Genomic DNA, 27,491 nt, shown 5'->3' with positions numbered 1-27,491 from the left:
CCACCAACAGATGCCTGTCACCCTCCCCCACTGCAGGAAAAACATCCCTTTGGAACAAGAATAAGCAAAATTATTGATAATAACAAGATTTGCCTCCACCATCTCATGGCAGTGAACTGCAGTTGTCACATTTCAGGCTGAGGGTCTGGTAGGTGAACACAGGCATGGAAAGAAATGTCCTTTATAATTCCTTTCATTGCCACAAGGCTGACAGCACTGAGAGTTACCTGGTGGAGGCAGCACTAAATTTAACACTCCAGGGTTAAAGGAGAACTCCACTGAAATCAGGGAGAACACCCTGATGTGACTGCCATAAGCATGGAAAAGAAGATCTTCAAATTCTACCATGTAAGGTTTAAAAAACCCTGGAAGATAAAAACAGATTCTAGGAATATCTAGAAATACATTCCCCAAAAGTAACTCCCAAGACTTCTTGGACCTAGTTTGCTTTTTCTTGCACAGCCCTGGAATAAATCCCAGGGGAATTCCACTTTTGACAGGATGAATTTTTAATAAACTGCATCTTTGCTTTTGTACTTCCTCATCCTTGGAGGAGAAAAAAAAAAAGTTCTGGCTCAAATCCAACATTTGGAAGACAACTTAGTGGCAGAGCTGTCACCATGATGATATCTTTGCATCTGGAGAGTACAGAGTGCTCTACACTGCTCATGCCAGTAATAATTGGCTTCCTTCATGTGGAAAAATGTGCATTTCAATCTTTCAGCACTTTGACACCATTTCTGCTCTTCAAGGATTCCTCTGCTGACCACAAGACCATCGTCATCATCACAAAATGTCTGAGGAACAGCAGTAGGGTGTGTGCTCTGTCTGGAATTTTTAGTTCCTCTTACCCAAAAATTAATTATTTTGCTGCTCAGCTCCACAAATACTTTGGTATTTCAACATGATTTGGAAGGTAAGTTAAAGAAATGCACTTTGCTCTGGGAATGGGACAGAGCTGATTATTTTTACCCCCTATAAAACCAAATCTCACACAGAGAACCAGCCCTGGGAATCCTTCCTTACAGAATTCCATCCAGATTTACCAGGAGGTCTCCACAGGAACTCTCATGGTACAGGAGAATCATCCCTGACTCAGACACAAGCTTGGATAAATCCAAATCTTTTCTATATTACAACAACACAAGCTAAGGGAGAGAAACCTTAAACTGACACAGATGTGCAGATGAAAATGCACTTCACAACAAATCCCAAAGCTTCTTAATAAATATTTTCCTTAAAATATTTTCTTTAAGCTATTTTCTTAGTATGTTCTTTAAAAAATTAAGAAACAAGCATTTTCTTAAAACTACTCCCCTGAAAGATAAAATGTATTAAAAAGGAGAAAAAAAAAATCAGATATTGAGCATAAACATTCCTCAGGAGCTTGTGTTTACTCTTTTGCACTCCTGCAGGTTTTTTTTAACCACCTATTTTGCTGGGTTTAGGTTTTAATTCAGCTGATTCAATCTCTGTATTACCATTTTCATTTACTTCTTCAGATAAATCTCTTCAACAAAACCTTTTCTGCCCCAGCACAGGCTGCTGTTCCCAACTGCTCCTTGGATTTATCACTTCCATCTGCTTCTTCTCTATGTGGGTTTCAGGTCACCTGCATTCAGTGAACAGGCCATTCAAAAGCTGCTCACAGAGTAGGTTCAGGGATGGAAATGTCCCAGTATTAAAAATTCCAATAATTTAATACATTCCCAAGCCTTTCAGGTTCTTATCATGCCAAAGAGATTGAATCTGCAGCTTGATGTGGTCCTGCAAATGTAACACTGCTCTCTCTCCCCCAGAATACAAGTGGTCTTGTCAGGATATTCAGAATATTCAGGCATTTTCCAACTCAAACTACTAATTCAATTAAATTTTATGCTAATATATGAGACAATTCAGCAATATGAAAAGGGCAGAGTGTATCTCACAGGGAACCCCACGTTCCTGAACAGGCACCCTACAAAAGGATCACTCTGCCTGTCACACTAAAATGCAAGGACCAAATCCAACAAAACTATTTCTGGGAATTTCTGTAATCTGCACAAATGTGTTCTTATAAGGAAAGTGGCCCAGAGTCACAGCAGTGTGATTATTTGCAGTAATTATGGAATCACAGAACAATGACAGCATTTATGTCCCACAATAAAGGAAAAAACATGGTGGGGGTATTGCCAAAGGTATGGCAGCTGCAGTGCAGCAGGAAGATTCATCCTGGGTTCCCAAAGCCCACTTGGGAATTCTGGGTGCCAATTATGCTTTATTACTTCTAGGAGTCCATTCTCAATTATCTCCAGGGGAATCACACTAACAAATTATGCCTGCACTCCTGGTAAGCACCAGTGGTTGAGGACAAAGATAATTTGAGCCTGAAGTCCATAATTAAAAATATTGTGGAAGGTTTTGCCCTTTCACAAACAGATTCCCCCCACCCCCACCCCAAAGCCTGGCACAGAATCCCCATTCCAAGCAGTATTCCTGAACAAGGATTGATGGAATCATCAGTTCTGCCATATTCTCCAGAAGCTGAGAGGATTTTCTGATCTTCTACTGTTTGAAAGGACAGTGATGGATAACAAAAATCAACAGAAAAATGAACAAAAATGAGATCTAGTTCTGTTAAATCTTTTAATTAAATCACTTCTGAAGTGTGGCCTGACTGGGAATACCTAAATATACTTTGGTCTCCTGACAGTATTTGCTGAACATAACTGAATTAACGTTAAGCTCCCTTTCAAACTTATTTCAGCCCTGTAGGATTAATACTCAAACCTTTTAAAAAACTCCTTAATTTCACAGTGCCACTGCTCAGAGGCCCTCCTGACACTGTGTGGGCAGAGCAGAGCTGGAGACTGAAATCCCACAGGAAGAGACATCCCAAGGATCTGGCAGGGCTGGGATTACTTTGATACAAGGCTGTCTTCAGTGCTTAGTCTTTGCTATTAAATAAATTGAACCTTTCAGCAAAGTTAATTCACTGAATGCTCCAATATCCCCCTTTAAATTAGAAATGGGGCTCCCAGGGCCAGCCAGGGAGAAGGGTCTGTGCTCAGTGGGAATGCTGAGACACAGAATCCAGGGATCTGGACCTGAAGTCACATATGAATATCATAAAAATACACTAAAATAATCCAGCTGAAGGAACTGAGACTGAATCCAACTGGATGAACTGCCCAGTGAGAACAGCAAAACCTGACAGAAGTGGATCAACTATCAAAAAATGTTGAATCATTTGGGTATACACAGAGCCACAAACATCTGTGAACATTTTATGCAGGAAAAAAGGTACTTCTCAGATTTGCCATCTTCTTTTTATGGACTTTTTTTCTTGGAATTCTGTGTTTTTGAAAATTATCTTTTAGTAAATGGAATTCTTATCTGTTAAGTTATATATACAATATCTATAAATCTAGCATAGTAAACACTGTACAATTTTATTAATAGGAGCAATTTAAATTTTTGATTTCTAATACTCTTGAGCTTGAACTAGAAACCCGATTTTTAACTATCTCCATGTAGCTGGTTTAACACTCCAGTCAAAAGAAGCTTATCCCCAAGAAAATTCAGGCACCTAAATCCCAGAATAGTGTCATGATTCTTCCTAACAATTTTTTTTTTCATTTTCATTTTGAATCATTTTCAGCTCCCCAAGACTTTTATGACATAAAAGCCTTGAACCCAAGCACTGAAACTTTCCCCAAGTTTTAAAAATTCCATGAGGATTTTTAAGAAGGCCCTCATGGAAGGAGGTGCTGGAAGGTGCTGCTGGATGCCCTGGACAATGCTGGTACCACAAGGAGAGTGCATGGAAAAGGTTCTTCCCATTATCCATGAGCAACACTGGCAATACCAGAGAGAGATTAATTCCTTTAATCAGCATTCCAATCCTACAAGCAATTACCTTAGGGCTTTCCTAATTTGTAAAACATTATAAAATAATCTCCTCCTTCAGCTGGATGACACCATTCCACAAGTCAGCCATCAGGAATTAAGGAAGCCACTGGTAGGGAATGCTTACCTCCCTCCACACCAAGGGGGTTTAGCCTGGCTGCAAAGCTGTTTAAGCAGAGATGACAACTTGAACAGATGGGAATTTTATTTTTGGGGATCAAGCCTGCAGGTAGGGAGACAAACCACACTGGAGCATTCCCACTCCTCCTCCTCCTCTTTGCCTGACTGAGCTTCTGGGCCAACTTTACAATCCATTATCCCCTTAGCAATTTGTAAAATCTAAATAGGAATTTTCAGCTGCAGGAAGGGATTCCAAGTTTTCTAAAGACTGTGCAAAAACCAGAGCCCAAGCAGCTCCTGTCCACACAGGGAATGAGCAGCTCCTCATTTCCAGCCACCCCAAAACACCTGCATGGCCTCCAAAAAGAGCAGAGCTTTGGAAGCTGAAAGAAAAAAGAACCCCTCAAAATTTGACAGCTGGGCCCTATGAAACCCTCAAAGATCTGTGAAAACTCTTCCCAGGTTTGCCTCCCTCTTGGCAAGACAGCTGTAGATTAGAAACCATTTAACCATTTTCCCCATAATGTTTTCTGGGATTTAATTAAACTTCAAATTCAGTGTGACATTTTCCATCTCACACTTATTGGCCTTGTGCTATTTTGGGCCTCATCTCCTTGTTATAATTCTTCTGCTGCTTTCATTAGTGAAGTCACTCAGAAATGGTTTGTCCTGCCACTGATGACAGAAGATGAGTCACAGAATCACAGGATGGGTTGGTGGGAAGAGACCTTAAAATCATCCCATCCCACCCCTGCCATGGCAGGGACACCTCCCACTGTCCCAGGCTGCTCCAAGCCCCAAACCTGGCCTGGGATACTGCCAGGGATCCAGGGGCAGCCACAGCTTCTCTGGGCACCCTGTGCCAGGGCCTGCCCATCATCCCAGGGAATAATTCCTGCCCAAAATCCCATCCAGCCCTGCCCTCTGGCAGTGGAAGCCATTCCCTGTGTCCTGTCCCTCCATCCCCTGTCCCCAGTCCCTCTCCAGCTCTCCTGGAGCCCCTTCAGGCCCTGGAAGGGGCTCTGAGGTCTCTGCATTTTCAGTAACTCTTACAGTTTAATATCCCATTTAACAGGACAATTATCATTTTAATATCTCATTTAACAAGACAAAACCTGGGCACACACATTCAATTTTAAGAATAATCCACAAGTTTTTCCCCTGGTTTCAATGGAAACACCTCCTTTCCAGGTAACTCACTGAAACACTGGGTGATTATGAGTAACAGCAGAAAAAAAAAAAACCACCGAGGAAAAAAGTAACTTTTCCCTGCTTCTTCAAATCTCCCAGTGAAGCTGCTGAAAATAAAGCCCTCAAGCAAACAAAACCCTGTGAAGGATCTGTTTGGGATGCTTTTCTCCATGAATCCTAAAGCAGGAATGCTGCATGCCCCACCTGCCTCCCAAACAGAGCAGCCCAGGTGCTTCCTGAGCTCCAAGGCTGCTCTCTGGCACAGGGAAGTATTTTGGGACCTGCTCCCATTGTGTTACAGTGTGGCTTTGAAACAAGATGGCAGTTTCATTTCCTGCTCACAATGAGCGGGTTTATGACAGCTGACCAAAATATCTCAAAGCCCCATTCAAATCCTAAACAGTTTCTGCATAAAATCTTTAAATGAAGAAAAAAATTAAAAAAAAAAAAGGGTCTTAGTTTTTCTGCTGCCTTTCTCAACCAGATTTCTCCCAGATTCCTTTCAAGTAACTCCTTCCCAGTCCTAATCCTTACACTTCTTTCCTGCTGCCCTTCTTCTAGCAGGGGTTCTGAATTTTTTTTTCTTTTTGCCTTTCCAGGCATTTTCCTTCTTTTACATTCAGCTTAAATCCCTGATTTCATCCCTGATCATTCTCCCTCTCTGTCCCTGAGCCCAGGTGAGAGCCCACCTGCAGAGCTGCCCCAGCCCTGGGGACACAGCAGCAGCACCTGGGGCTGCTGGAGAGAGCCCAGAGGAGGCTCCAGAGCTGCTCCAGGGCTGGAGCCAGGCTGGGAGAGCTGGGGGTGCTCACCTGGAGAGGAGAAGGCTCCAGGGAGAGCTCAGAGCCCCTCCAGGGCCTGAAGGGGCTCCAGGAGAGCTGGAGAGGGACTGGGGACAAGGCCTGGAGGGACAGGACAAGGGGGAATGCCTTTCTTTCATAAGCATCTGTAAAATCACACTGCACTTTTACAATCAACCCTTTTCTTAAGTTATTTCTGTGAAAACACCAAAGGAAACCTGACTGAAAAGTCAATGATATTATCAAGAAATAATTTATTTCACCATGAAAAATGGTCATTGTTTTAAGATAATTAAGTTGCCCTGAGTTCTGTATTAGACTTTGCCACGCTGCTCTGCCCAGCCATGGAGGAACAAACACCTGGATCCCAGGAATAAATGGACTTCTCTGGGTCAAATGCTTTACCAAGGGATTCATTTGTGACTGAAACACGAGGTGGGACAAACTGACTGTCACCAGGCCAATGTGACCATCACACTTTCTCATCTTCAAAACAGAAACAGTTGTGACTCAGCCCCACTCCTGTGCCTCAAGGTCACATGGAAAGACTGTGTGATAAGCAATGTGATTTTTCAGGGGGTGAGTGGTGGATTTGAAACTGAAAATCCACATTTTGTCTATGAAAAAATAAAGATATAATTGGAAATGAAAGAACTGGGGGGCAAGAGGGCAGGGATAGACAGGATACTGGGAAGGAATTATTCCCTGGGAGGGTGGGCAGGCCCTGGCACAGGGTGCCCAAAGCAGCTGTGGCTGCCCCTGGATCCCTGGCAGTGCCCAAGACCAGGCTGGACAGGGCTTGGAGCAACTTGGGACAGTGTGAGGTGTCCCTGCCATGGCAGGGAGTGGGACTGGATAGTTTTTAAAGTCCCTTCCAACCCAAACCAATCCATGATTCTATGACATACATACAGCACAGTTAGTGGTGCAAATACCATTTATTGTAAACCTCCCTTGCTTGTGGTTTTACCAAAATTAACATCAAAAGTTGCATTTCCAGTCCAAATCCTCTTTTCACTTCCCTGCGAACATTAACTCACAGTCAGCTGGAATCCAAGTGCTCCCAATTGGAGTTAGCACATATTCCATGGACTGTGAACACCTAAAATTCTCCCAGGCACTTCTCAGGTATCAGCTGGGAATGGGAGAGATGAGCATTTAAGAAAAACACTGAACAAGAGACCACAACTAATGATCTAATAATTTATGTGGAAGCAGAACTACACTACAACCTGGAATTCTCTTCCCCCAGGTTTGATGTGCACATCAACACAGAGACAGATGTCCCTGGATGGGAAAACAGTGTGGGATCAGGATCAGCTGCTGTGGAACCCACAATGAGCATCTGCTGGAACACTGGGATCATGTGCTGAGCACGATCCCTCCAGCCACCCCCCTCTGTGGGAATGACCATGAGGAGGCCAAGCACACCCATCAACTGCCTGAGAAGGAAAGTTCCTGTGCCCATCTGAGGCTGGAGATAATGCCATCCATGGCTGCCTTAACTGGGATTACAGAATATTTGTGGCTTACAGTTGACAAGGACCGGAAGTGAAACAATAGTTCTTCCACTTGCACAAGTCCCCTCTGCAGTTTTAAGGGAGTTTTACAGGATCTTAAAAGAATTGGTAGCACTGAAATAATAAAAGAGATTTATAGAAGAACATGGAAATCTCTGGTGACTTCAGAATTACTTTATCTTAATGCTATTTATTCGTTGAGGGACAAACTTTCCATTTTAAAAACGGAATCCCCTGGGTGCTTCTAAATCATTCCAGAAAGTTGGAAACAATACCATGGACGTAAATTGATTTTTTACAGTGATAATATTGGTTCTCTTGTTCCAGAGGCTACAGAAACATGTGCTGATGCAAATGGTACCCTTTTATTTCTGCAGGACACGGCAGTGCTGGGATAACATTCTTAAGCCAATTGAAGACTTTTAGCTACTGTGTCTACTTATTTTTCAATTCAGACAGAGCCACCAGGGGAAAGAACCCTTTGCCACACACATCTTATTAAATTCAGGGCATAAAGCAAATTATTAACTGGAAGCCACCAAGTCCTCAGTTTGGGGTCATTTTTATAAACACTGCCAGCTCCAGCTGAATCTCATTTGTGCAAGTCATGTTTGAAGCCTGCACTTCCATTTGTTTTAAATGATCATTGAAAGTGTGTGGGAAAAGTGATGGATGACTATGCTGAAAACAGAGAAGTCAACACAGCTTCACAAAAACTCCCAACCATTCCAACAAATAAAAACCAAGGCTCACCAGAACATGAAGGTTCCAGCATTGCTGGAACTCATGCAGTTACTCCACTTAACTGCTGAAAAAAACCCAAAACCAGAAAGCAGGAGGTTAAATCCCAAGGAGAACCTCCTTAGCAAAAAATGCTGTTTTAAGGAATGATAGAGTTTTATTATAATTATAAATTCATGTTTAAAAGGGAGATATTGGTTCAACCTCTGCCCTCAGAGCAGGGTCAAGTACACCAGGTTGCTCATTCCTTGGAAGACAGCCAGATCTCTTCCTCTATCAGAGTCCTTAAAAACAGGCAAGGGTGTGGAAAAGCCACACTTCACCTGTAATTTTATAAATCAACCTCTCAAATTAACAAAGCTCTGCTGTAACTTGTGTTGTTACTGTCACCCACACCTGGGCAAAGGGCTGTTGCAGGTAAATGATGTAACCAAGTTTTTATTCAAACCTGCCAAATCATCACAAGAACTCTGATCAAGAACAAGAGCCAAATTACACAACTCCACTTCCTCGTGTCAAGCAAACTGGAAAGTACAGAAAAAACCAGAAAAGCAGCCTAATAATTACAACAGGATAAAAGAAACCACTGAAACCACAAAGACAAGGCACCAGCTTTTGACACCGTTCTCCCTCAAACACCAAAGCCCACATGAGCAATGACATGAAATAATTCCTTTTAAAAGAGTTTAGCTTAGAAATACCTGCCCCTGCTCCTTGCTACTTTCTCCAGAACTTTTCTGTGCTCATAAAAAATGCAGCACCACCTGTAAGCTGTTCCCCAGCCCTGGCACAGGGTGCCCAGAGAAGCTGCAGCTGCCCCTGGATCCCTGGAATTGCTCCAGCCTGGCCTGGGACAGTGGAAGGTGTTGGAACTGGATGGCCTTTAAGGTCCTTTCTAACCCAAACCATTCTGTGATTTTGAAATGGAGGTTTTTGTTCCCTCTTTCTTTCTCTCTTTAAATAATCTCAAAACTGTTTAAAGTGTCCAGCACACCTGCTTTTCTTTTTTCATGTCAACATTTCCTCATAGCAAGCTGCTGTGTAAAGTCATTCTTTGACGTGGTTCATGAGGGGAATGTACAGAATTAAGAGCACAGCGTTAAAAAATGATAAAGTTTCTAAAAGGATGAATAACAAAACAGTCCTGATTTGATTTCAAACATCATCTCAGACTTCCTCAGACCTCAGTTTAAAGTAAAAAACTAAGCACCAGGCAGACAACTTATTTTTAAAAGGGTTTCTGGACTGTACTTTCACATTCAGGTGATGGCAACTCTTCCTAAGCAGCTTGTCAGGAAATTGGAAAAGAGTAAAACATTACCAGTCTTTATTTAGTCAGTGCTTTGAGGGGTTTTAATTTCACTGCTGAGATTGAAATGGACATAAAGGACTGATAAAAAAAAAAAGGCAAAAGGATTCAAATCTTTTCTGAACAGAAACCTAGAATGGCTTTGCTCCCTATTAAGTGCTGTAACTGGAAAACTAGGAAGGGACAGTAGGAACAATTCTTCATCCTACTGAAAGAGCTGGAAGCAATTTGTATTTTCTTTCCAAGCATCCCTGTTTAGTCTGTGATGGCTTTCCCAGTTACAAACACAGCAGAGCCAATCACTTTTTTTTCCCTGCAAAAAAAATGTTGCAACATAAACTAACATACTCTGAACCACTGAAAACAGGCAGGGGCTGTGTGCACCAGGAACCCTGGTATGAGAAACTCCTTTTGCTGCCTGTCACAGAAAAGGAAACAAGGCCACAAGGTGGATTTGTGATTCATTTGTCACAGGACAGCACCACAGCAGCACTCCAGAGCCAGACACAAGAACAAACCCAGCAGCAGCTTCCTGCTGGGAGCAGCCCAAGGTGCCTCAGCCCAGCACACATCACTCTTTCCCAACAGGCTGGAAATCCCTCCTGCAGGCACAAACCAACACTGTGGCTGCAAAATATCTCCAGCCCTCCTTTCTCCAACACCAACACAGCCTTTTATTGGATTTTACTGTTCCAAAGCACTGAAGATCCATCCCCCAGGCTGGCTGTGCAGGAACTCCACCTGTCTCTGCTCAGCTCAGCTCACACAGGATGCCAGAACCAACCCCTGATGTCCACATGCAACAATAAACACCCCTTGATTCTATTTTATGCCAAGTAAGACACCTTTCAGCCTACTGAAATAAAAGGTAATTTAATATAAGGAGAAAACAGATGGGAAGAGGCAGCCACATCAGCTGAGCTTTTAACTCACTATTTATCAATGCAGCCATGCCAGAGCTGAGAGGAAAACCTCACACTTGCTGGGGAAGTGAGCACTGTCTGCACAGGGATGGTCTGAGAGCGCAGTGGCAGCAGCTGGATGCACATCATGGCCAGTGTAGGAAATGGAAAGACAAAAACTTCCACAGATTCTGAAACGTTTGATTTGCAGCCTTGCAAGAAGCTTGGATTGATGTAAAAATACAAGTACACAGACAGTAAGCAGAAAAATTACAAACTTATGTTTCTATAGCTGTAAGTAAGAATATACCTTAGGCAAATAAGAGACTGTATTGAGTAAGATGGTGAAGGGTTTTACAGTGTAGCAATGTAATTACTGCACTAAGGTAATTATTAAAGTAAGTAAAGTATTTTGTAATTACTAAAGTTTAGTAAGCATTTACTTACTAAAGTAAGTAATGTATAGAGTAAGCTAAGAGTTTAAATGTTATAACAGAATCACATGTGTGCAAGTGTAATAGCAGATAAAAGTATCCACAGTGCAGCAGAATTAAGTAAAGGTGATAGGTTAGAAAAATCAAATCAACTTTGTGGCAACTTTCTCTTGGATTAGAATGTTATATTAATCAAGAAATGTGTCCCTACTTTGAGCTATAGCTGACTGCTTGCTCTTTTAAATCTCAAAGCCTTTGAGGCTGATGTTTGAGTAATAAATCATTTTTTGCCCAGCTGTGATCCCTTCAATCCTTTCAATTAACACAGTGATAATAATAGGTATCTCCAAGATAACAGGCCAGGGACTGGGTGTGCTCCAGCCAAGCCAGCCCTGGCTCCCAACGAGCCAGAGGCAACAGAACCAACACAACTCCATCCTAATTCTGGAAACAAGAACCCAAAACCCATGGAGAAACTGTTTATGGTGGGTGCAAACAGAAACAGCCTCTGACCCATGTGTAAATGTATGTACAGTAACACAGCCAAGTATCAGCTGAAAAGTTTGCCTGTGGTTTTTTCCTAGCTCTAAAGATTTTATCATTTTTGGGTAACAACTAGAAAAACCAGGCACTGGGTCCAAAATCTGAACAGTCTGAGGAGATACTTGATGTGATTTAGAAATGTGGAGAGCCCTGAGCAGTTCAAAGATCAGCTCAAGGGCAGCTAAATGGGGAAACACTCACAGACAGCACGTGGCACTACAGGAATACCTAAGGGCTTACTAATATTGAGATAAAAAGCACATTTTCTGAATATTAATCACAACACAGCAGCAAAGATGTTCAGTTTAGACACTAGAACTGCTCAATATACTGGGTCACACCACCACTCAACCTATTGAAACAAAACCTGTGCTGGAAGGGTGAAACTCCCTTCCAAAATCCTCCCTTCCCAGGGATGTCACCTAGACAATAGAAACATTGCACAGGTGTCTCCATTCCTTTATCCTTCACTCCATTTTCCAGTTCCAGCATCTCTTTCAAAAATGGTAATGGCTATTCAGGGTTCTTTATTCTGTAGGCAGCAATTTTTTCCCCCAAGTTACTGCATTTCTCTTTTAAACATAATTTCATGTGCTATTTTCTGCCTGGTCAACCAAAATTGGCAAGATCTTGCTCCATTTCTCAGTCACTGTACATTTGCTTATACTGAATGATTCTTCACCTTCAATTGGCCACCTCTGCCTCCAGTTCCCTCTCCATTTGTGTTAAATCATTCTGCTAAATAAAATAATCATTTTTTCCTTTGTACAGTGTGGTTCCCTCAGGAATTTCAGAAGGAGGAGAAGGAGAAACCAGAACCCTTTGCCAGCAAATCCCATTCCAGATTACAAGCTGCTGTTCCTATTGCATTTATTTATACATTTAAGCAGTTTCATCCTTCAATTTACATTGAAGGATGAAAGAATTAGAGTCCAGTGATGCATTATCCTGGATTTTCCTGAAGATTCTCCCTCTCTCTCCCCTAAAATCTCCAGTAGCCACTCCAATTTTGGGACCTCTGCCTTGCTCCAGAGAATGACCCCATTCCCAGGGAGTGACCTGGGTGTGTTCCCAGGGAGTTTTGCTCACAGCCAACAGTGCAGGAGACCTGAATTTACAGCTCTTCATTAAAAACCCACTGTTGTTTACCAGACAAAGAGATGCAACTGCTATAAATATCTGGGAGATGCAGAAAAATGAACCCTGAGTGTTGTCCTTTCCTTCCACAGTAATTTGGCTGGATGAAAGCACTTAAGCTTTCAGTAAACCACAATTATTTATACCAAAGAATAAGCTGAAAGGCTTTTTCTGTATGAAAAATAAAAAGGTTCAGCTTGAGAAAGGCTTGAAAAAACATTACCAAGGCTATTTGCTCATTTTTAAAAATTATTTCAAGCACCCTTTTTGTTTGGTTTTTTTTGTGAACCTACTCAATTCCCTTCTGGAATTGCTCTCAAGTAAGAGCATTAAGTGAGGACAGCCAACCATGCATGTAAGTATGGAATTATCTTATGTAAGCATCAATTAATAATTTTATCTGCACCAGCACAAGGAAATTTTTTACAAGCATTTCCATGTAGTAAACATGTAGTCAGTACAAATATTCACATTTTACTAACAGAAAAGTACATACAGAGGGAAGAGTGGGAGAATTCCTTTGGTGCTTTTATTTTTTACCTCACCTACCTGGTTTTCATATCAGTATTTCCCCCCAAAAATGCACAGGCATGCTGATAATACAGGGATTTGTTATAATTCTATGCTATTTCTCCAATAAGGCCCTTCAAAATGCAAATGACAGACTTCTAAGTCACCCTGCCTAGAAATAATTTGTAAAGAGCAAATTCAGGTAAAGTTTGAAAATGTCAACATGTGAAATGCAAGCAGATAAAGTGTGAAGGAGGTGATTTTACAATTTATCTGTAACTCTCAAATTCAAAGACACAGGAATAGTGTACATTTAATTAATTCTAGGGTGATATTTAAGAAAAAACAACAGTGAGCAATCAGATGTGAACTTTTTGAAGTGTGTCATTTCCTCTGAGTTCAAGGAGCTGCTCCTGCCTTGACCTGGCAAAGTGCCACAGGTGAGAACAAGAATGCTGACTGCTGTTCCTTAAAATCCATACTTTGGAACCAAGATATTTAATAACTCTAGCTCATTAATCACACCATAAAGAAGTGTTCTGATCAGACACAAAATAAAAAGGCTTATGGGATATGGCACTAAAGAAGTTAAATTTTCTGCAGTTTCCTTACAAGAGGAAAAGACAGGGCTTAGTTTGACAAACCTGACTCCTTTATCCAAATGAGTTTTTCTGTCAGATTTTTTTTTAATCGTTTATCCAAGTGAGTTTTATCCAAGTGACTTTTTCAGAAAGGCAGTGAATTAAAAAATGAAGTGATTGCTCAGTTTTGGGGCCTGAAAGCTGGTTCCAAGTTTTTCAGACACCACTGCAGGCTCTATCTTCCCTCTCACTCATGGCAGCTCACTAGAAAAGCCCATGCAGGACTTTGCACCCTCCCAGATTTACCCAGTTCCCAGTTGTGATAATTCACTTGTGGGGCAATTTGGAAGGAATTCCAGACAGGACCTCTGAGTTGTTTTTGATGATGGAGTTTATATTCTTACCTTCTACACAGACAGGAAGGGTAAGTTTGGCTCACATCTTCACTGCATGGCTCAAAAGGTCCCAAGACCCTCAGCCACCAGACTTTTTAAGGAGTTATTGATTAATAAAACACTGCTAACAAGGATATTGATGTTTCTGATCCAATCCTTAAATATTTCATCTTATGGATCCATGCTACAGTGTGAGCTTTCTCAGCCACTCATGTCATGGCACACAGTGCTGCATTTTCCACTCCTGGTGTACCTTTGGAACTACCTTTATTTTTCTCTATCTCAAACTCTAAACTTTCCCTTACTTAGCTCAATATTTCTCTGCTTTAAACTACAAATGAACATTCTTGCCAAGTTTGGAAGCCTTTTCCAAGGTCTCAGACCAAATCCTGCATTTAATTCTTGCCTTACAGGCCCAAAGTTCTGAGAATTCTTGGCATTCTGGATTCCAACAGGCTGTGGCAGGCAGCAATCAGCTTCCTTACCTTCATGATGTTCACCAGGTCAGTTTGATAGTAGCGATCCTGGTGGGCATTGGCAGCTGCTAAAGTGAGGAGATAATCATTCCTGGCGTGAATAGCCTTGGAATTGCACTCGGATCGTCGGGCTTTTAACTGCAACAAGTGAAAACACAGCTCACAAAGGCAATCTGAATCACCAAGCATTCACCAGGAGCCAATTAACTGTGTGTACATCGTGTTAATACAGTGATGGAGTTTTCTCTCCTGCAATTGGAATTTCACCTGTGGTCTTCAAAGAACAATTTTAACTCTAATTAGGTTTATAATTCCTTGCATATATTCCATACATAATTCTATACTCTGCCCAGAGAATGCTCTTAGCTCATCCTTTGTCCCACCAATTTCCCTTCCAAGCTGTCCCTCACCTCTACATTCCAGACAATTTGGGGCATTTGCCTCATGAAACGAGCAGCAAAATCCAAGTTTTATACTCACCTTCACACTTGCCTTCTGCAAGCTTATTCTTGACTGAAAAAGACTAAGTTTGGACCTGGAACAGAAATGAGCAGAAGAAATTCAATGATTGCCTTACACCATTTCTACAAAAGTATTTTTTTCACTCTCTAAAGGATGGTGGTATAAAAAGTAAGTAAGAAAACAAAATCAAGTCAATAGCTATTTTAATCTGAATAAAACTGCAGGATAAATCTGCTCCAAAACCCCCAAACTCAAATTTTTGGTTGTTTTTGTTTGTTTATGTATGATTGTTTACTTTCTTCAGGCATTAGAGGAAATTTTATTAAAGTTCTTTTCCTCATCCCTCAGAAAGACAGAAAAGATGTCTAAGGAAACCATAATTTCATTCCCTGAGAGCAATTCAGAATAACTTCTAAAAATAAAAATTCAAGGAAAAAAAAAGCAAAAGGGGTGTGGTGAACTCCCACAAGACAGGCCAGACTCCAAACCCAAAACATGTGTTACTGGTTTTCCTGGAAGGAAGGAAATCACCCTCCTTAGGATGTCAAGGAACAGAAAAAACCTAAAGCCCCCAAAATTTATCTCAAAAAATGAAAAACAGTATCCTGCTGCCTCTCCCCCTCTAAACAGACTGATGCAAAATTTGAGATGTGTGGACAGAAAAGGAAGTCAGGAGGCTTTAATATCAAAAAAGTGCCAGCTGACACACTGTCCACAGAAAATGCCAAATTAAAGCTGTTGCTTGAACTTCCTTCCTAAACAAACCAACCCAAACAAGCTCTAATTTCCTCACAGGGTGTGCCTGAAATAGCTACAAAAATGTATAGGAGCAAATTCAAAGACAACCTGGCAGGATCTCATTGAAAGCCAAATATCAAGTGTAAAACCTAATAGAAATGTGCTTTTTGGGGCTGCAATTATTCCTACATATGCCATTAGAAAAACATACTTGGCCTCAATATCAGCTTTCTCCCGCACCGCCTGAGCCATCTGTTCAGTCTCAAAATATTTCTTTTTGCCTTTAGCTAAATCTTTGACTGTCTCCTGTAGTTCAGCTTGGATCCTTGTCAGCTGGTCCACACACTGAAAAAAAGCATTCAGGAAAGAAAATATTATTTTTTTTTTGCATCCAAATAACATTATCATCATCGTTTTGCTGCTTTTTATGGTATTTTATAGGGAAGGATGCAGGCTTCAAGTCACTCCTGGTCAATTATTCATGCAGGTCTTTTAAAACTGAGCAGAGCACAAAACTTTCTCTCTTCCCTTCTTTCTGCTGCTGTTTAAAGTGTTAGGATAAGCCACAAATCAAACAGAAAAGTTCTGAAAGCTTTGGATGCAGTAATTAGTTGAAGCCATCAGAATACAACTGGGAAAAATCCGAAGGCAATCTACTGGAAGGGATACCAAAAAAATGATTAATCTTTCCTTCTTTAAAATTTAAAACATGAAGCAAAAGCTGCCACACAAAACACAATACAACAGAAAGGAAAATTATTATATTCAGCAATTCTTCAGACACCCTGCCAGCTTAAGAAAAATCCCAACAAAGTGGGAAAGGATGTGTGCTAAGCAGGATCTAGGTAAGAAAACCAATGTGAACCATCAGTGTCTAGAATTAAAACTCTCTTCAGAAGAGATTACTAAAGATTTGCCTTTACCCAAACTGGATTAAGCATGCAGGAGATTGATAGTCCAGTGGATTTCTATTTAATTACAGACATCACAGGCTGGATGTGGTCAGTGAAGGCTCCAGCAGCACCCAGGGGTGAGTTCAAACTTTTGAGTCCTTCAAACACCACCCCAAAGGTCCAAGCTCTTTTCATATCATCATCACCCCCCTGGCTGCCCTCATTCCAGGTGCTGAACACCTCAGCTTCTTCATGACACTAATTATTAATGCATAATTAATGTAACCTCCTTTGGGAGCAGTGCAGGACTGATGGGGTGCTGGGATCCAACAACCTAATATTGACTTCCCCCTGTTCCACTGCTGAAAAATAACAGCCAGCCACCTGGAAAAAACAAACTGGCAGCCATCAGGAATTGCTGGTCTTCTCACCACACAATCCTGCTCTCCCTGAAGCTGTCAAATTGCTACAAAGCACAGAAAAATTCCCACTAAAGCCACTGTTTGATGTGTGCAGACCAATAAAGCAATGGGCTCCAGAGAGTGCATTGCCTAGAGGCTGGTGTGGGGAGTGGTGGAAGGCAGAATTTGGATTTTTTGGAGACCTCTGTGTGCATCAGTGAAAAATGAAAGGCAAAATAATCTGTATGTAATGGATGGCTGACAAAGAGCTAAAAGCCTGTGAAAAGAACCAGGGTTTTGCAACCTCAGTGGGGATTTTGATCCCTAAAATCTCCTGTCAGCATCAAAAAATTAAAATATCAAATAACCCCAGTTGTTAAAAAGATCATTTGAGAAGAGTTAAATAATCTTGGTTTGCATCCCTGTAGGATAAAAAAATTGTCAGGAGACTGGATGCCACTTTGGATGGGTATTCCCATGTAACCTTACAAGTATTTTCCTGGTTGAATTTGAATTTTGATAAGCTTTTGTGTGAATGGAGGTCAGAACAATTATTTCTCTGTCCATTATTTATCTGTTTGGGAATTCAAAGGGAAGGGTGAGAGGCTGCACTGTGTAAAACAATAAACTGGTTGTGTAGGAAAATTAATCCTGCCAAGTGGATGATAATTCCATGTTGTAGGAAAAGCATATCACTGTTAGAAAACTCTGAACCAGAATACTGCCCTGATAATTGTAAAAACTTGTTCTGCTGATTCAGAAGGGCAGGAATAAAGGAACTTCTATGACTTTTAAGAATGTAAACATCCCACTTCTGCTGCTGACTCATGAACACTGAATTATCTCCACTTGCAGAAGAATAAAGTACAATTATTTACCAGTAAGAATGCCATAAAATTGCCACAGCATTGTTTTGAAAGCTTTGCATGAAAATAGAATTCCACAGAACAATAAAACAGCATTAATAAAGTTAATTTTCCCCTCACAAAACAGAAATTGCCCATGATTTTAGGAGTAGAAAAATTTGTTCAGAAACTGAGAGCTCACATTACAGGAACATCTATTTAAATTTGTAACCAAGTATTTTACAAAAAACTCCTCCAGAACACAGAACTAAGCACGTTCTGGGGCTTTGTTGTCACTTTGTAACAAGGAAAGATAAAATGTCTGTTGTTTGGGTTTTTTCTTTTTTTAATTTATAGGACATCTTCCACTATTCCAGGCTGCTCCAAGCCCCATCAACCTGGCCTTGGACACTTCCAGGGATGGAACAGCCACAGCTGCCCTGGGCACCCTGTGCCAGGGCCTGCCCACCCTCATCAACGACTTTCAAATGCAACAAGCAATTAAATTAATATCCAGCTCACTGGAACTACACTGTTTTCTCTGCAGGGACAATTACAGATAATTAAAGAGATAATTAAAGCAGCTTTTGGAGCACTTGCTTGTGGTAGTGCTACAGGAGGTGGCTGGACAGCCTCCACTCTCCACCCTGGAGATTGCTCAAGCCATTCCTCCATGTTTCAGAAGAGTCTCTTCTTAAAATCTGAACTTTTTCTAACAAAAACCACTTGCAATTGTTACTGCAAACCCAATGCAATTTCTACAGCACAGGGTGAGATTTGCTGAGATACATTTGACCAACTGACACAGTATTTTTAGGAGACTCAGTTCAAGCAGTTATAAATTGAGATACAGCTCAGAATTTTCATCCCTCTCCAACAAGCTGGGTAAGATGCAGAGTATAAGATGAATCTTGTAAGATGAAGACTACTTACATATTTTAGAAGTGCCACAATAAAAGATTTCAAAAAGCATCTTTTTCCTCAATAAAAATGACAATAGTTTAGAGGATTTCTTAAAGCACAAATACCTTCTTCAGCTGCTGCTCCTTAAAGCACCGGACACTCCTGGCTGGTTCAGAAATTAAGTTTTTATAGTTCTCACAGATGTTGAGTCGGGACTGGGCCACCTGCATGGTGCCTTCTAAGAGTGATTTCCAAACTGAGTACATGCTCCTAAAACAATGAAACACAGAGAGGGTGTGGGAAGGAAGAAAGGGAGGTCAGATGTTCCACTGAAAATTCGGATTTATAGCATCTCCTGAACTGGAAGGATCCTCCACAAGGATCAGAGTCCAGCTCCTGGGCTGGTTTATGTGACAGCAGCACACATTTTTCCAAGAACTGCTTTTAAAACTAAATCTTAAGCACAAATCCTTTAGGCTGAACTGGAAAACATCTCCACTTTGAACAAAACCTTTCATGGAAGTTGTACCAAAAATAAAGCTTTTCCCGCCTGTTCCTCTCTTGTGATTCAACTTGTTACCAAATGTTTTGGGTTCAGCACTTGGGGATGGGTAGGGAGGGGTCTGGAGAAGATCTCTGGCACTGTGGGATCTCATGGCTGTTATGGGAGTGTTTTATGTACACTTAACACTGATAATTCAGTTTATTTCTTTCTAAACACACAACCGACGTGAGGGTGCTGAAAGTCCCAAACACAAATCTGTCAATTTCTTCCTGCTTGAAATAAAACTTGTCGAATCACAAAGAAGACATTAAAACAAAACATCTGAAAGCTTATTCCAAATATTTAAGAGGTACTGTTCAAAGGCTTTCAGCAACTGAGTTATTTCTGGTTTCGTGTTTTATCCACCTTTCATGTTAATGAAATAAAGTTTTGTAAACAACTGTCTCCTGCTTTGCCTCCTCCCTGCTGTCAGATTTGATCTCCACAAAGAACAGCCTCATAAAATGAGATCTCTTCCTCTCTTTTCCTGTGAAACAATCCACACACTTATCCCTCTAGCCTTAAAGTTATTTACTAAAATCTATATTCAGATCCAGGCATTAACACCCAAACAGATGCAAATTACAGTTGTGGTCCTGTCAAGCTGTTTTGTTTCTCCCATCTTCCTAAATATTCAAGTCATAAACATCTATTTAAGACTAATCCCAGGAAAACAAAGCTTCTCTTTTAACTGGCAATGCTCTACTACAAAGGAAAAAGAAAAATTAGCTACAGAAAAGCAGTGATTCATTGTTAAGTAAAATAATGACACCAATTGAAATGATAAATACAGCAATTTTGAGATATCCAACTGGTAAATTACCTATAATCACTTCGTTCCTCAGCTCTTATTCCCAGCCAGTCCTTCTTTAAGTATTGGCTAGCCAGCTTCTGAATGCTCTGTTAAAAGAAGGGGAAAAAATAGTTAAAAAAAAGGTAATTAAAGTATCATTTCTGCTTTTATGTCAGACAAATGAAACCCCAAAGAAACAAACAATGTCCAGCTCAGCAAATGTACAAATTCCCACACTCAGAGGTGGCAATGCTGGAAGGGAGAGGGCTGAACTTGTGCCAGCTGTGAGAACTCCAATTTGTATTTCTCTGGATGAGGACAGGGGGCTGCCAGAATCCAGGAAACATCTGGATCATCACTTATGAGCCCACCCTGACATGCCCAGCTGGGATCATCCAAGGCTGCAGGAGCTCTGCTGCTCCCAGGAGGAGCCCATTACTCAGAGCATTACACCAGACAAGAGATTGACAAATGCAGCTCATCTTTAATTATTAATGTTAATTGCACCTTCAGTCCCTGAGTTCCGTTTTGCACGGCCTCAGGAAATCAATAACAACATTTTCATCCTCAAGGTCAGAAAGAAGCAGGTTTCATTTATAACCACACAGGGAAGGGGAGCTGCTCCACAGCCACCCCTCCTCTGGGCTGCTGATCCCATTTGCCTCAATATATCCATATATATCCTATTTTCTCCAATATATATCCCATTTTCCTCAATATATCCATATATATCCTATTTTCTCCAATATATATATATCCCATTTTCCTCAATATATTAATACATATCCTATTTTCCTCTATATATCAATATGTATCCCATTATCCTCCATATATCAATATATATCCCATTTTAGTTCATATATCAATATATATCCCAATTTCCTCAATATATCCATATATCCCATCTTCCTCAATATATCAATATATATCCCATTTTCCTCAATATATCCATATATATCCTATTTTCTCCAATATATATCCCATCTTCCTCAATATATTAATACATATCCTATTTTCCTCTATATATCAATATGTATCCCATTATCCTCCAAATATCAATATATATCCCATTTTAGTTCATGTATCAATATATATCCCAATTTCAACAATAGCAATATTATCCTCCATATATCAATATATATCCCATTTTAGTTCATATATCAATATATATCCCAATTTCCTCAATATATCAATATATATCCCAATTTCCTCAATATATCAATATATATCCCATTTTCCTCAATATATCCATATATATCCTATTTTCTCCAATATATATATATCCCATTTTCCTCAATATATTAATACATATCCCATTTTCCTCTATATATCAATATGTATCCCATTATCCTCCATATATCAATATATATCCCATTTTAGTTCACGTATCAATATATATCCCAATTTCCACAATATATCAATATGTATCCCATTATCCTCCAAATATCAATATATATCCCATTTTAGTCCATATATCAATACATATCCCAATTTCCTCAATATATCCATAAACATCTCATCTTCCTCAACATATCAATATATATCCCAATTTCCACGATATATCAATATATATCCCATCTTCCTCAACATATCAATATATATCCCATTTTAGTTCATATATCAATATATATCCCAATTTCCACAATATATCAATATGTATCCCATTATCCTCCATATATCAATATATATCCCATTTTAGTTCATATATCAATATATATCCCAATTTCCACAATATATCAATATATATCCCATCTTCCTCAATACATATCCCATTTTAGTTCATATATCAATACATATTCCAATTTCCTCAATATATCCATAGACATCCCATTTTCCTCAATATATCAGCACATATCCCATTTTGGGGACATGGGTTGGTGGTGGGACAACAGCTGGACTCCCAAGTTCTTGAAGATCCTTTGCAACCTAAACCATCACCACAAAAACACCTCCAGCTTTTGCATGTTAGTCTACACAGCAAAGAAGTGGAGACCTGGGTGAAAATTCCCTCTCCAGCTAAGAATCAATGCCCCAGGAGTATTTTGGAAAAGCAATCCTGAGGAAGAGCCTGGGGTGAGACATCTTTGCCCAGAGCCATTTTTTTACACTTTCCATACCATGTTTAAGATGCAACAACCTTTGAATTACTCCTAAAATAAATACCAGAAGTAGCTCAGACAGCACAAGATTTTATTCATGTCTCACAGCCCACACAGTGGTAGAAATTTATCACCAAGCTATGATTTGATCAATGTGTTCACAGAGAAAAATTAAATGTTGCTAATAGATCACTAGTAGCAAAGTCGTGCTCCCTCATATTTTTTAAAAAATGTGAATTCCATTAGGTAGCTGTTAAAAAATCCCAGATAAAAGGAAAACCAGCATTTCCTTTAACCCTGGCAGAGCGATTTGTGATGGGATTTGGAGCTCCATGAGATGCCTCCACCTGGTGCTAATTCCACGTTTCCACCATTTATTCTTCAGACTCCACTACAAGATCTGCCTCAAGATGCTGAACACACATTCCCCAACAGGAAAAAAAGCTCACTGGCAGCTGAGGACAAGCTCTGCCAAAATTAAGATGTAAAAAAAGTCACAAGAGGGATGAATAAAGCTATTTTTGCCCAGAGAAATCCTATCACTGATGTCAGCAAATAAACCATAAACCCAGTGGGATTAACCATTTATTTCCAAACTGAACAAGTTTAGCAACAGAACCACTCAAAAAGTGAAGAGAATAGAGAGGATAAAAGAATCATGGAATATCCTGAGCTGGTAGGGACCCACAGGATCACAAAATCCAACTCCTGGCCTGGCACAGTCCAACAATCCCACCCTGAGAGGGTTGTCCAAACACTCCTGGAGCTCTGGCATCCAGGAAAAAATCAGCACAATTTCACACACACTCAGATTTGTATTTCCCAGGGCTGCAGCTCCTATTTGATGTTTTCTAGCACCAGATCTCCCCTCAAGTCTATTTATTGATATTATCTAATAAAGCCAGTTGTGACAGGTATTGGGAAGGAAAAAAAAATTAAAATATTTGCTATAACACTTACAAAAGGGATCACCACTAGAAAAGGAAAGAGGGAGATAACCCAAATTAAAAGATCATTGTTAGAAGACTTTTTAAAAGTCATATTAACAATACTTTCCAAAAGAGTTGTAAGGTTTTTAGCTGTAATAATAACTGAGAGGTGCTGATGACATCAGGTGCCCAAAAACCCTATAATTGATAGCAGGAAGCATGACAGACACAGCTGATGTAACACTGAGTTTTGGGACTATCAGGCAGGCAAATTCAGGGCTGCTTTTCATTTAGGTGGTTTCGGTATCTTGCATCATTTTGATCCCTTCTCTTTATCATAGCAGCTTTCTGCCATTATTATTTCTTTTTTTCTTTTTTGCTAAGTCCTCTTCTGGCAGGCAAACACTCCACAACAGAGAGGCTTCAGTATCTTTCTTTACTTTCAGTATCTCTCTTTACTTTGTTTTGTCTCTAGGAAAAGGTTACTCCCTATTAAACTGACTTCATGGGAAGTGTGGAAGCCACTTTTACTAATCAACAGCTGCAAATTAACACTCTCCATCAGCAGCTAGAAAAAGTCACAGTTTTATTATGTATTAATTCTTGTTATCAGACCCATCCATTGCTTATGTGCAAGAAAGCTTTGCTTTATTTTACTTTTAAATGGGGAAAAAAGTGTTGGGAATGTTGCACTTTGTCATTATTGTGAGGTGCAGGTATTGTGGAAAATTCTGTTTTATTTCAGTACAGTTGGTTCTTCCAAAATAAATTTGACACCTACACCAAGACTCTCCTGCCACTGTAAAAACAGCCTTTTGACTGATAGCAGATATTTTCAAACCCATAATTTTACTTGTAAGAGGGCAAGACTGTATGGGCCATTCTCTGGTGATCCTTGTGGGTTCCTTCCAGCTCAGAATATTCTGTGAAATGAATGAATGAAACAATCTGTGAGGACTGGATGAGAAGGAAGGGGAATTGTCACACACATTTTTTGAAACCCCTCCAAAAAATAAAGAGCAAAAAACCCCCACACAATCAAAATGCAGAATGTCTACATTTTGAAGAATGCTCCTACTAGACAAATGAAGAAATTAGGTGTATCCAAACCAAGAAATTTCAGGCACTTCCCTGGTGCCCTTTACTTTTTTCCCAATCCAGCGAGATCTGACCCAACTTCAGCGAGCTCACGGAGTTGCCTCACTCAAACACAGCTACTTGGGGCCAAAAATTCAGGAGGGAGCTTTGTCAATCACACTGATGTTTGCCTCACAAGCTTCAAGAGTAACTTGGAAGAGATTTTACACCCTTGCCAAACTCTTGGAAACATCTGGACAGGGAGAAGGGAGCAGAAAATGCAATACAGCCTGTGAGGTGAGAACTCTGGTTCTTGAATCCAGCAGAACCATTCAGTGTCAGTACTAAAGTCTGGGATAGTGATTATTTCAAGTGATGTTTTATTTACCAGAGCTGGATTCAGTAATGGTTTAATGAGAATGAAGGGACTCAGGCAGGGATTCCAGGCAGGGATTCCAGGCAGGATGTGACGTGGTTCCACTGGCATCACAAGCTCTGTCAGACACAATTCTTGGGCTGGGAGCTCTCACAGGGCATTAGGCAGCAGCCCCATGGCCAAATGAAAATGAAAACAATCCCTGCAACAGGCACATGGACTTCTCCAGTGCATCCTGGCACTTCCCAAAAGCTGCCCTGACTGCTGATCTGCACTGCCTTTAACATGGTTAATGAGAAATAAGAGTTTTCCCTGTGCCTGCAGCATCAATTGCAAAATTCCCTGGGAACGTTAGGAAAGGCTGGTTATCAAAGCACCCCTAACCATGCTGCTTCTCCTTCCTCAAGATGGGATATTCCTTCCCACTATCAGATGACTCCAAGAAAACATGGAGTTTCACTAATTCATTTATTCATTCACAATTTTGTTCCAAGCTGCTTCATTTCTCTTTTTATTTTATATATTTGAAGCATGACAAGAAAGAAAAGTAAACAAAGTGGGAAGCTAAAAAATTCATGTACAGCAGTTAAATATCACCTCAAGCACTCCTGCAATCAGGTTTAGCAAAGGAAACATCAAAGCTCTTCTCATTCACTTTGCTCATTTGTTAAAACTGTTGCTTTATTTGCAGCATCTTAAGGCTCTCCAAAACAACCTGAATGAGATACAATTTAACTTTTCCTTTCTCAGCCCCCCTTTAAAAAAACCCTGGCACTAAGTTTGTCCCTTTTTTCAAAGGTTTCAGAGTTTTCAAAGACAACACTCACAGAGCTAAGACAGGAAATGATCAGAGGATAAATCCACTGCAGCCAAGCTGACTAGACCTAGAGCCAATTCAGATTTATTCATCAAAATATCTTCTAACCTATTATAATCCTGATCTTTCATCAGGCCAGGATCCATAGCTAACCTAGGGATTCATATTCTGTATTACCTGGCACAAAACCAGTGTTGGAAGTTTCTTTCTCTGCCTTATTATGAGTCTCCCTTATTATGAATATCCTGACAGATTTTAAGTAATAGAACCATACTTCACTAAGCTTCCAACTGCTTTTACTCTGAATTCTCTGAATTGGAGACAATTCTCTCCAATTGTCTTTGGCTTCCAAATTTTAGGATTTCAGGTATCAAGAAAAATTAATTGTAATCTCCATGATGTGGCACTGTGGCCATAACTTAATCACAGATACTTCTAACTCTGAGCAGGTTACAAACCAGAATAAATCCAGTTACACCAACCAAACTCAGTATTCATGTAGAGAAATTATTTTCACTTTCTAAATTACATATTTTAAATTGCTACACTAAAGATATGTTGCTATTTGGAAACATTCCAGGTTATTTTGAAGGCTTTTTGCTAAATGACTCCTTTAAAAATGCCTGTGTTGATGTTCTTATTGCACCATCCAGTATTTATCCAGTTAAAGTATTTCAGGCAGCCTGAAGTTTAGGGACTCTCACAATTTTCAGCTCTACAACCCCTGAGGAAGTACAATAATCCAAGCAAATAAAAATCCCCCAGCTTTACAGGCACCCAGTGAAGAAATCTGAGTAAAATTCCCCCATCTTTGAGCGTGAAAGTTGGAAAACATCTGAAGATTGATTTTATTCTTCAAAATACAAGGAGCTCCTGTTTAAACCATCTAAAATTATTCTTTCTTATAGTGGAAATAACTTCTCCTAGACTGTGAAGTTGTTCTACATAAATTCAGAGTTCTTTTCCAAAGTTGGCTTTCTTAAGTCCCTAAGAAACTGTTAGAAAACCTCAGGAAGGGGCAGAGCCTCAGGTTGTATTACAAGATATCAGGAGGTTTCCACCACATCACTTCTCTCTGGAGCCAAAGGCACATCAGCAGCTCTGGAGAAGAAGTTTGTTTGTCTTTTGGTTCAGAAGTCTGTGGTTCCTGAGCAAATCCCACTCCTAAATGATAAACTAAAGTCCTGGATCACATTTCAGATGGGGAACCACTGCTTTACACTGCTCCTTATAAACCAGATTTCCTTCCCACCCTACTGTACTAGACAATGTCATTTTTGGCTGAGTTAATTTTTAACTTTTAGGCAAACTTTTAACAACTTTGGACCTTGACCTTTAGACAGATCTAAAGCTTAAAAATAGGGAAATTCATGAGGTTCCACAAGGCCAAGAGCAGGGTCATGCACATGGGTCAGGGCAATGAAAGGACACAGGGAATGGCTTCCCACTGCCAGAGGGCAAGGATAGATGGGATACTGGGAAGGAATTCCTGGCTGGGAGGGTGGGAATGCCCTGAACAGGCTGCCCAGAGAAACTATGGCTGCCTCTGGATCCCTGGAAGAGTTCAAGGCCAGGGTGGACAATCTGGGATAGGAGGTGTCCCTACCCATTGTAGGGGGTTGGGATGAGATGATTTTTAAGATCCCTCCTTGAAATTAAAACACTGAAAAGAGTGAAGGCATGGCAAACGACCTCTTTTCCTCCACGCACAGGTCTGATTGCCAGTGTTAATTCAAAGTGAAGTTTCTCAGGACACAAACACAAAATGCCACCCAAATCCCACAGAGATGTCGGTGACACTCTGTGTTGCTGGCCAAAAGACAGACAACAGGATCATGATGTGGAGCCTTGGGAAAAAGGAGAGCCCCAGTTAAGACTAAAAAAAAAGTGTAGTTTCTCAAATTCTCACCTTCCCCATAATTACCTCCACGAGTTCTGTTTTGCTGAGTGAGACCAAAACCAGACACTTCCCAATTTTGTAACATGTGAGGTGCATAGCAATAATTTCCAAATTTCCTGCAATTCAGATCTTGGGTGGCTGATGAAGGATGGCAAAAACCTCACCGT

General features: G+C 40.4%; 1 protein-coding gene across 2 annotated transcripts in view; it reads right to left on the bottom strand.

Annotated features, from left to right (window-relative positions):
• The window catches only part of FCHSD2 (FCH and double SH3 domains 2), a 122,905-nt gene that overhangs the window by 41,383 nt on the left and 54,031 nt on the right, over positions 1-27,491 (bottom strand). For both annotated transcript variants that reach the window (XM_059871468.1, XM_059871460.1), the window contains exons 4-8: positions 20,157-20,233; positions 18,915-19,059; positions 15,959-16,092; positions 15,028-15,082; positions 14,557-14,685 (exon numbers count right to left, since the gene is read on the bottom strand). In XM_059871468.1, the coding sequence (XP_059727451.1) occupies positions 14,557-14,685; positions 15,028-15,082; positions 15,959-16,092; positions 18,915-19,059; positions 20,157-20,233 (540 nt within the window). The remainder of the gene's footprint in view (positions 1-14,556; positions 14,686-15,027; positions 15,083-15,958; positions 16,093-18,914; positions 19,060-20,156; positions 20,234-27,491) is intronic.

This window comes from Haemorhous mexicanus, chromosome 2, assembly GCF_027477595.1.
Source record: "Haemorhous mexicanus isolate bHaeMex1 chromosome 2, bHaeMex1.pri, whole genome shotgun sequence".
Taxonomy (NCBI): domain Eukaryota; kingdom Metazoa; phylum Chordata; class Aves; order Passeriformes; family Fringillidae; genus Haemorhous; species Haemorhous mexicanus.
The sequence above is the reverse complement of the archived record's forward strand: the minus strand, read 5'-3'. Positions and strand labels throughout refer to the sequence as shown.